Genomic DNA, 10,779 nt, shown 5'->3' on the forward strand with positions numbered 1-10,779 from the left:
TAGTGTTAGAGCTAAATAAAATTTTGTTGTATGCATACATTATAAAACCAATAGTTCGTAATTTTTTTATTATTACTGACAAAAACAAGTATAAAAACCTTCAAACATAAAATACAGGCAAATACATAATATTTATACAATTACAATATATAACAATTGACTACTTTTCTACTTAACTTTGAAATAAACTTGTAAATGAAATTAGATATTTTATGTATTTTGGATATATTATTGACTGACGATATTTGCATACAAAGATACTGCTCTTTTTTAAATTTAATTTGGGGATATTTCCTTTTTATATATCAGGATATAATATTTGTATTGGTTATTTAGCTCTTTTAAGTTACAAATGAAAATTATATTAATAGTAACTATTTATGCTACTACTCCTGTAACTATGGTATGATTTATTGACCAGGAAATGACATAAAACAAGTATTGATCATAAATATATTTAATAAACATTGTATTTATGAAAGCAGTAGCTGTATATCTAACACTGAGTAGTACATTTTATTAATTTAAAAATATTTTACAAAAATAGATAACTATATTCAAATAATTGGACTTAACTTTATTAAAAATACACAAATAATATATAATTGTATCATGATATCGATTTTTACTAAGAGTAAATAAATTGACAACATTTAAAGTAAGTTATATGAAGTGTGATCAGTTCTATACAATCATCATAACTATTACTTATCTAGCACAGCCAGAGTAAGATGTATGCTTAGCCTCCTTTTATAAATGAAAATTCAATGAATAATTGAAAATGAAGTTGTAAAAATTAGACATGATAATAAAAAGATTTTTTTTTAATATCATGTTTAATAATTGTTCTGAATATATTTTCTTGTTTTCAATGCACATGAAACAATCAACAATAACATAGATCAATAACAATTACGGTATAATTTTTTACAGAAATAATTTAAGTATAGGCGTTAAGACTTTTATATTGAGCGAAGTATACATCAGCAAGATACTACACGAATGAACGTAAATAACATACACTAAAAATTTTAATTAAAACGCGTCACCTATCATTTAATTTTTCTTGGAACACGTACTAACAAATAAAAATACTGCAAATATGCTATGAGACAATATACACGTATTTACAATTCTTATACATCACAGTACACTGTCTCTCGATGGCTTTAAACAGCGTAAAAATAACAGCTTTAACAAGAATCGCATTCCATTGTTTTTTTTTTATTTCACTTTCATGTGCAGAGTTCAGAGTGCCACGTCCCTAACTCGTTCTCGGGCAGCGCTGGCACTACTCCTGCGCAGGCGCAGCTATAAGTAGGTATGTGCCGGCGACTGGTTGGCCGGCAGCTATACGTATCGTCAGGACTTGTCTGCGTGGCTCAGCGAGTAGTGGGAGGTAATGACGGAGTTATGGCGCCTGTAAGAGGAACTGTTGACGTGTACAAGTGTGACGTCACTGTACTGAGTCTCGGAGCGCAGGCAACAGAGGAGGTAGCGGTTGAAATATTTGCGGAAGGCCTTGCTGACAAAGTACAGGGCAATTGGGTTGATGCAGGAGTTTATGTAGCTGAGGCAGAAGCCAACGATCCGAAACGCGTGCCAAAACTCATCATAATCATCATGGGAATAAGGGTAAAAATGGAACCACAACATGAAGATGTGGTAGGGGAGGAAGCAGATTATGAAGATCATTACAAAAGCTAATACCATTCTCGCGACTTTCTTTCTCGCCTGAATTTGATTTGTTTGACCCTTTCCATGTTCTCCTGGAAGTGTTCTCGTGCTCAAAACTAAATGTCGGGCCATAAGGATATAGAAAGCCGCGATTACCCACAGGGGGACGGCGTAGTAAGCCAAAAATTTAAACATAACTACGCCTTTTTCGTATGTCTTACCGAACTCTTTAGGAAATGGAGAACAATATTCTATGGTTCGGTTGTCTTGCACAAGAGCGGACTGGACGTTTGAGAAGATGGCGGCTGGCAGAGCTAGAATCAGTGACACCATCCAGATAGCAAGAGCAGTGACTATGGTCAGGGGTTTGGTGGATATATGTCTCCGGATGGGGTTGACGATAGCACAATATCTTTCAGCGCTGAGAGCGGTCAGCGTGAACACAGACACCCCGATAGAGACATCTTTGGTTGCCTCGGATAGTTTGCAGATGAGACCACCCCAAGGCCAGGACTCGAGTGTGTACAAGATTGAAGTGAAGGGGACACAACTGACAATCACTAACAGGTCGCCCAGGGCCAGGCTGAAGATGTAGGTGTTGGGGATGTTGCGCATGCGTTTGTGGCGAGCGAATATGAAGACCAGAGTTCCGTTGCCGAGGACCCCGACGATGAAGATTATCGCAAACACAACCGGCACGATATAAGTCTCGGGCCGTTGTGAGTAGGGGATATATCCTTCTTCTGTGATATTGCCCTCGTCCATGGATTCCATGGCCTCCGACTCCATACTTCTGGAACAACAAGTACACAATAAGTCACTACAATCTTGTTAATTAATCCACTTTGTTTTAATAATTTCACGAGGTACATTGTTAAAATATAGCACATTATGACAATAATTAAAACAAGAAATTAAAGTATTAAACTTTTCTAAACGAAGTATTCGTATCAAAACTGAATACAAAATATATAGGAGTATAGAATTAACAATGCTTAAGCATTCATATTTATTGCAACACTTGTACTACTAAAATTTGTAAAATATATTTGAATAAGGTTAATTAGTACACATATGTGTATTAAAAACAATAACAGAACCTAGAATTTGAACATTTAAATTAATAGGAGGCTAAATAAGGTTTCATGTAGTCTTCAATCAGATACCATCTGAAAGACAAACAAACATAAACAGTTATACTTTACGTATAGCCTACTACTTATAACCTATATGTTATTTGCAGCAATTACATTTTTTACGCTAACATGTTACAGAATTTCAAAATTTGTTAAACCAAATAGTTACGAACATTTTAAAATCAACTATACACAATTATTCGGTGTTACTAGGTTACGATATGTTAGCTAGTTTAAATCTTGAGAACTTGGAAAACTAATTGAGAACATCTGAACTCTAAGGATTGTATGTGATTTTTGGCTAAATGAGAGCAAAGGCAAAATGAAATATCTCAAGAATCAATTAAATATGTTACATAAACCATAAGTATGATTTAATTCATGTTATTTCATCATAGATAACAAGTAGTTCCTTACGAATAACGGGAAGATGTTTCCAACATCAAGATACATTACGGTTATTGGAAGAAAACACTCTATCGTCAGTGTACTGCATTATATCTACGCATTATTTTCCATAGGTGTCATAGCGAGGCTTGATATAGAACGTTGGCATAAATAAGTTGATAGTCTCACCGTAGTGTAATATGAGATATATAACCTACCAATGTGCATTTTTATTTAACAAGAATAAAAATAATTGAACAATGGTTATAGTAATGTAGAGAAAAATAGAGAAACGTATGCAATATCTGTGTTTGTTGCTGACTATGTAACATGTATTCTTTACATTTTCTGGCCGGTGGACATGAATGGAAGTATGTTATTCGAAAAAAGTTATGTATTCTTAAGAACCTTTAATAGGAAACTATGTCTTATTCCACACTTCTGAAGTAGTATGAATTACGTGCAAAAGCCACAGATTCTAGTTAAGGAACTTATAACTTCCTAATAATATTGTAAATGCTAGTGTACCTTTGACTGTCTGTTTCCTTTCATGCTTTAGCAATACATGCGATTGCATTTTAATTTAACTTTAATTAGATATTCTTAAAATATCTGGGAAAAATTTAGGCCTAATTTGATTTAAAAAATCCCTTCTGAAATAGTTGACATTTTGACACGGCATATTTACAGTACATGAAGGAAAAAACGGAAGAACTTGGCATTAGCATGATTCACGCCTAAAATCGAGAAAGTAAACATAATTTTATTGCAGAAAATCGTCGAGTAGACATTGATCCATTTCTCACTCACGACTTATACGAACTGATAGGTGCTGATATAATTCCTAGACTGGATCGAGATAGTATGATATAAGTAACATTGATTGGGAATCAAGAACCTGTCATGTTGAAATGCAATCTCATAAGCACCTTGTACCAACTAATATAGTTCTGAAAAAATACAGTATTGTAAATAAATAGAACGAACAACTGATAACTCTCACATGTGACATGTTTGGCGCTCCCGGCTTGGGCTAGCGTATTGTAACAGTGGTTGTGCTCGCTTACATGTTACCGGATTTTGTTGGAAAAAGTACCGTTGGAATTTGTTTCATACTCAAAATATTTAGAATATTTTAAAACTGTTATAACCTATGTAAAACATATTTACCTATCAAAAGCAAAGCGTTTGCTTCTCCCAGGTTGTGCAAACGTACCTTTACATTAGTCGTTCTCGTTTATAATTTCACGAATTTCATTGAAACAAGTACCGTTGGAACTATATTCAAATTTCTCAATTGATTGGGGTATGTTATATTTTTTTAGTATTCTCGCATTTGTTATTTGGCTTAAAAAATATTCCACGGGCACCAATTTTTTTAATTTTAAAGAAAATGTCCTAATTATTTCTTTCCCATTTTCGTATACAAAATTATTTGTCGAATTTTATTTCTTAGCCTAACCAATTTGAGAGAAAATATTTGTTACAGAAAAATGGTGACTAGCGACTAAACTAGACATTTATCGAGTACCGAATCTTTATATGGCATTTTTTAACTATGCAATATTAGCCACTTAAGTTTGTGGCACCATTTTTTGAACACCCTGCATATTTATTACCAGCACTTACCCGTTGCTTCGCATGCAAAATTTTGCCAAGTAGCACTAACATCATAGACGTATAGGGTTTAAATGTTATACAAAACGCTCTAGAGATGAAGTAATGGTGACTGAAAAAAATATCAAAATCTCTTGAACCGTAACCATGTAGTTAGAATATAACATTTGAGAGCAATTATTTTGTAACTTCATTTGAGGTAGGAAAAACATTTATACATCTATTATGGTTATGCTTACATGGTTATGGTTAAGTACTTATCCAATTATTACAATACAAATAACAGAATCATTGAAACACTCCAAACGCAACCCAGGAGTCAGTTACCTCAAACTCCAAGAATGTAATTAAGATTAAAGATAATAATTTTGATGCCCCTCCTTAAGAAACTGAGAGAGCAAATAATATCGTTGTAAAGCAGAAATAAAAACACCTGTTTTAACATTCTTGCCGTACAAAGCATAGTTAGAGGCTGATATCCATAACAACAAAAACAGAGTAAGAGGTAAAACTAGCAGTAAGTAAGAAAAGGAACCTATGAAAGTCTAAGCCTGTGACGAAGAAACTATGATTTCCACTCTATAAAGGTGTCACACACAAAAAAAGAAGACGAAGAAGGTAAAGTTATTGAGGAAAACTTAGACGAGGCTGAAAAGGAAAAAGTCCCTATTTTTGTAATGATATGTACTCCAATTCAAAAGGCAAAGAGGGTTGGATCCGATGTGTAAATTGTAAATGGTTGACATATGAGACGTGTTCCAAATGTTAGCATGACGATAAAAACTATGTGTTTGGTGTTTGTGTGTGTGTGTGTGTGTGTGTGTGTGTGTGTGTGTGTGTGTGTGTGTGTGTTACAATTTTTAGTTCGTTTTCAGCATGCATAGTTTTTAGTAAAATATCTAAAACATCTTATCTTAAAATACTAAATTCTGATAATTATGTTAGAGGTTATTTACAACTATAGTTCCAAGCCTGTAACATGAGCCTGTATTTTAAATGTTTACGATATATTGATGCATTATATAATTGAGAATCACGAATTAAATAAGATATTTGTCAAATTTGAGTTTCATAACTGTTGGTTTTACTCCACCAAAGGTGCAAAGCTGTAATTTTGCTAGCTTTACTTACTTTATGTTTACTGGACAAACTGTTTACAACAAAGTCACGCGTCTTCATAAAATTACTCTTAAATTAATACAGATATATTATAATTTTCAAAAATCTTTAACCAAATTAGGTACATGACTCTTTGAAGCTTAAGAAGGAAGATTTTTCCCCAATTTCCAATATTATTTCATTCAAATTCCAATATATTTATGGTTGATTGATTTGAAAGTTCAATAAAGTTTTGACTTGGTTCTATTTTATGTTTTTATTTGAAACAAAATATAAAAATAAGTCACAAAAACTTAATAGGTTAAAAAGTGTCAACCTACTTTCGGTTTAATTCACTTACTGTCAAAGGTATTTTAGTACGATAGTTAGATAATATAGACACCAATAATTAATTTTATTTAGCTGCAGTAAAATGCTATACATTTTTGTGTAAACATTTACAGCTTTGTTCATTAAGGTAGGTTTTACTACAGCGTTAAATTAGTTTTTATAACGGATTAAATGGTATTATCCTCACTGGTGTAATCTTAAGTAAAAATTAGATGATATCTTCGTGTTTGCGATCTGCATTACAATACTGATGGAGCACTGAATAATTATTATATATTTTCTGAAAAGGTGTTATGTAAATCAATGGTTATAACTGTTTGGTAAATTTTAGCGAAAGTGTCAACAGCTGTTTAATTTCAGCTAACTTTGGATTACATTTCCTGTATATTATAACTATTAGTTATAAAATATTCCGTGAAACTATTTCATTTTTCTCTTCATTAAACCTTCCTCAGACTGCAAAGGGTATATTAAAAGAATAAGCCGAGTTTGTCAAACCGTTCTTGAAACTAGCGCTTATACTCTTTAATTTATAAGACTGGTAGAACTTAAACATATTTAAAACAATAATGAGTCAAAAATTTATAACAATTTATAAGTTGGTAGAATTTAATCATATGTATAACAATAATGAGTCAGTTAACCTGACGAATAAGTGATCATACTTTTTAAGTTATTTTATAAATAATTATATGAAAAATATAATGCCATCAGACAGTGATTACAGGCTTAATTTCTTCAATTTCCCGCAAGTCGCCTTAATATCCTCTTATAGTAAACTTTATCATTTGAAATATCATTTTTGTCTAATCAATTTAACTATTTTATAATTTAAATTTAATTTAAATACTATTAATTATAATAGTATTTAAATTTGAAATTAATCAAATATCCATGTGTCTCTAAATTATATTTCCAAATTACATTATACCTTCATGGCATAAACCATATTACGATAATTATAACATTTTTATTTTGAAGCCCGTTAGCTATAATCATTGAGAGGTAAATAATATATAAGATATAGACTTCACGAGTGTTATCAATACCTGCCGTTATTTTTGACATTAACATTATTTACGAAATTTTAACTTTTGACCCCTCTTATGTTTCCGATTTTTAAGTATTTACTTTAATAATTAAAATTTATTGCACAATATATAAAATTCTAGGTTATATAGTGCGCAGTAGTAGTATAAAAATATAAGTGTGTAACAATATATATATTGGTTTTTACAAATTTTTTTTATAGTTACAGTTATTCATTCTATTACATTTATTATACACTACGTTAAGTATTACTGTGATTGTCTTTCAGTCTCATAATACTCATCTGCTTTTGAACTTAATTAATTATATATTTTAATATTATTATTCAAAATTATCAAATACTTAAATTGTAATTTATATCATACTTAAACTATAATAATAAGCTATAATTTGCATATTATGCATATAATATAATATTTGAAATTATTACTTTCGATGAATTTGGTTTATTATAATCAATCGTTTGTTTCGTCTATGGTATAAGGGAATGATCGCTCAACCACTGGAAATTCTCCATTACAGGGGTTAGATCAATATTGTATAAATGTAGAGACGTAATAAATCTTCCTAAAACCATATTTACATGAATCTTTAAATTTTGATTCTGTAAAACTTCTAAAATTTTAATTTTCTACTTTAAATATTATTTCAAGTTGGATGATGGCATATTTTATGGTTTAGTATTTTATTTATCAACCGAATGTTTTTAGTTAACTCCTAAATATGTATGCTTTATTTAAATTGACAACTTACACTACAAAACTTAGATTTAGTTTACATTTTGGTTCTAAACAGTAATAAATGTAATCACATATTTACTTTGGATTGAAAATTCCAATATAAAACTAAAATTAATTCAAAAAAAGGCTGGCTTTAATGTTAAACCCTGAGGAACGTAATGTTTCACATATACATGGTAGAGAACTTATCTTCATAAACACACAGATGTCACATTTTATCATTAACTAGTTAATCAATAAATAATGCTGCATTAATAAGTGTATAACTATTAAATTAATAAATATTTGTTTAAAGGTTTTGCTAGAACACTTAATCCAAAAATTCTGAGGTGAACAAAAGAATTTATGATTGAAATTAGTTATATCATCAATTTTATAGTTGGTTATTTTAAAATCCTTAATCTTCATTTTAAAATGTACTCCTTACCTTTATTGCTCATGTTTTAATAAAAAAGTGTATTTTGTAGATTACAATAACTATAATTATTTATGTGCCTAGTATGACATCAACGGCTATTAGTGTTTTGTGGCCATTCATTTAATAATATAACCAATTAAATCTCTATTTACTGAAAATTTATGTTTTTGTTTCTTTTTATATACACTCCAGTCTGTTTTTACAGTTATAAAGTAAATTAAATTTTTCCTAACAATATTACCATAGACCACATAACTAAATTGTTGAAGGCAGATCTTTAAATATAATCCCAGATAAAATTAGTTCGTTAGGAATTTAATATAATTAAACTATATATTATTTATTATAGTAGAAAAAACAAAATTAACTTAAATAGCCGAACAATATAAAACAAGTTATAAGATAAAAATGATGTTAAAGTTTAAGGCTAAATGAATTTTATTATTGGTCGGAAATATCATATTCAGACAACGACTTTTTTCAACTGCTATTATTATTATGAGAGATTTCCTACATTATTTAGGAAATCTTAATCCCTGCCATGATTACACTTTAGTGCAATGATTACCTTCACTTATTGTACGTTTAACACAAAACGACAAAAAACTGTTTGAAAAAAACTGTAAGAGTATTACTACTCGTAATTTTAATTTTGATAACTATTTTTGAATTAACAACTAAATTTTCGAATAACAAATAAAAGTTCAATACAAATCATAAGAACTCATTAAATAGTTATTGTTGCAGTAGAATCCAACTAGACTGAATAGGAAAAATATGAAATTAAATTTAAAATAGAAACATGTTTGAATGTTTTTTTATAACGGGATAAACTTAATATTATTTAACCACATTCTGAATTTATGTACGTGAAATAACTTTTAAGAAGCCAAATCTTATGATACCTTGTATGACGGATAGTTTTACCTACAGGATAGTCCCTTAATGTTTTCACAATCTTTAAAAATAATACCACTCAATTAGTGAATGTGGTTTAAAATTACATGTAGTTATTTATAACTTACCAGTGTATTACCTTTCACTTTTCTTTCAACGGTAAACTTCAAAATAAGCCATACTGCTCAACGCAGAAAGCGTTTTCTGAAACAGAATATAGATGTCTGTGTTATTTGTGAAATGATTGATAGTGAACATAATAAACAGTAGGAAAAAAAGTAAACAACCTAAAGGCTTAAAATATAATGCATAATTTTTATTTAATCATACATGGGTATTAGGGTGATACGGTGTCCATGAAATTTCTTTCCGATATTCTACCTGAAAACAATTGTTATAGATGGTAAATTCTAGAATATCTCTGACATTAACCACTAACAATTAGGATTAAGATAAACTGGCACTGTTCCAAACGAGAAACTATTCAACAGCGCATGCCCTAGGTATAAACCTGATTTTCTATATGAACAATTTTTTATGGAAACGGAAAACTAATAAGCTAAATATTGTAATACCCCTAACACCTTATTTTAAAGCTTCCAAAAATTTGAAAACTATGGCTTCTACTAACATAAAGCATGCTTTAAAAATGGTAATAACATTTACGAGAGTTTTCATTATTCACAACAGAATTTTTTTTCATGTTTTTTATACAACAGATTTAGGATTAGCTTTTTCGAATAATGTTGATGTTGTTTAAGAAACGTACATTTTTAACAACGTTTAACGTTGTTTAACATTTTTAACAAAAATCACATAGCTAAAAATGAAAATGCAAAGAAATTTGACCTTTTGGTTATATATAGTTCCGAAGTTCTTATTAATAATGAATGTTACGCACACACTGAGCGCGCCACGTGGTCTGAGCTAGAAATTGTGTCCTATCTCGTGGGATATTTTATGTCTTCGACACAAGTGCTAACTGCCTTCGTTAACTTATTTTCCCACAGCATAAATTGTTATTTCTTTAACTAAAATGTCCTCATGCAATAAAATATTTAATTTTTTATAAAAATTAGTTATTCAATTAAGTAGGTTTTTAACAGTTGTAATGCGAGGTTAATTCTACCACAAACATTTAAACCATCAAAATTCATTAAAACCTTATATATTCAATATTTATTGATCGATTTATATGATATAAGCGTAAATTTTACGGTTAATTAATGTAGAAAACAAGGGAGTTGCAGGCAAAAATGACGCATTAAGTTGTATGTAATGTGTTAACTGGTGTTTATCAGCTTGGCGAATATGTTCTGGTATCTTGTAGCGTATTGCGACTACTAAAAAGTAAAATGGTAACCTTTACTTGTTACTAAATTAAAACTACTACAATTAATCAAATATG

At 30.1% G+C, this 10,779-nt stretch overlaps 1 protein-coding gene across 1 annotated transcript; it reads right to left on the reverse strand.

The window, feature by feature from the left end:
- Positions 1-454: 454 nt before the first annotated feature.
- Positions 455-9,627, reverse strand: LOC124363935 (neuropeptide CCHamide-2 receptor-like). Its single transcript, XM_046819207.1, has 2 exons — positions 9,500-9,627; positions 455-2,470 (listed from the first exon to the last, which is right to left on the reverse strand). The coding sequence occupies exon 2, from the start codon at positions 2,464-2,466 to the stop codon at positions 1,363-1,365; it is 1,104 nt and encodes a 367-aa protein (XP_046675163.1). The 5' UTR covers positions 2,467-2,470; positions 9,500-9,627; the 3' UTR covers positions 455-1,362.
- Positions 9,628-10,779: the final 1,152 nt, after the last annotated feature.

The sequence above is a fragment of the Homalodisca vitripennis genome, chromosome 5 (genome assembly GCF_021130785.1).
Source record: "Homalodisca vitripennis isolate AUS2020 chromosome 5, UT_GWSS_2.1, whole genome shotgun sequence".
NCBI lineage: Eukaryota > Metazoa > Arthropoda > Insecta > Hemiptera > Cicadellidae > Homalodisca > Homalodisca vitripennis.

What these genes read in the sequence shown, in the direction of transcription:
- LOC124363935 (XM_046819207.1), bottom strand. Translation starts at nt 2,466, where the DNA reads ATGGAGTCGGAGGCCATGGAATCCATGGACGAGGGCAATATCACAGAA.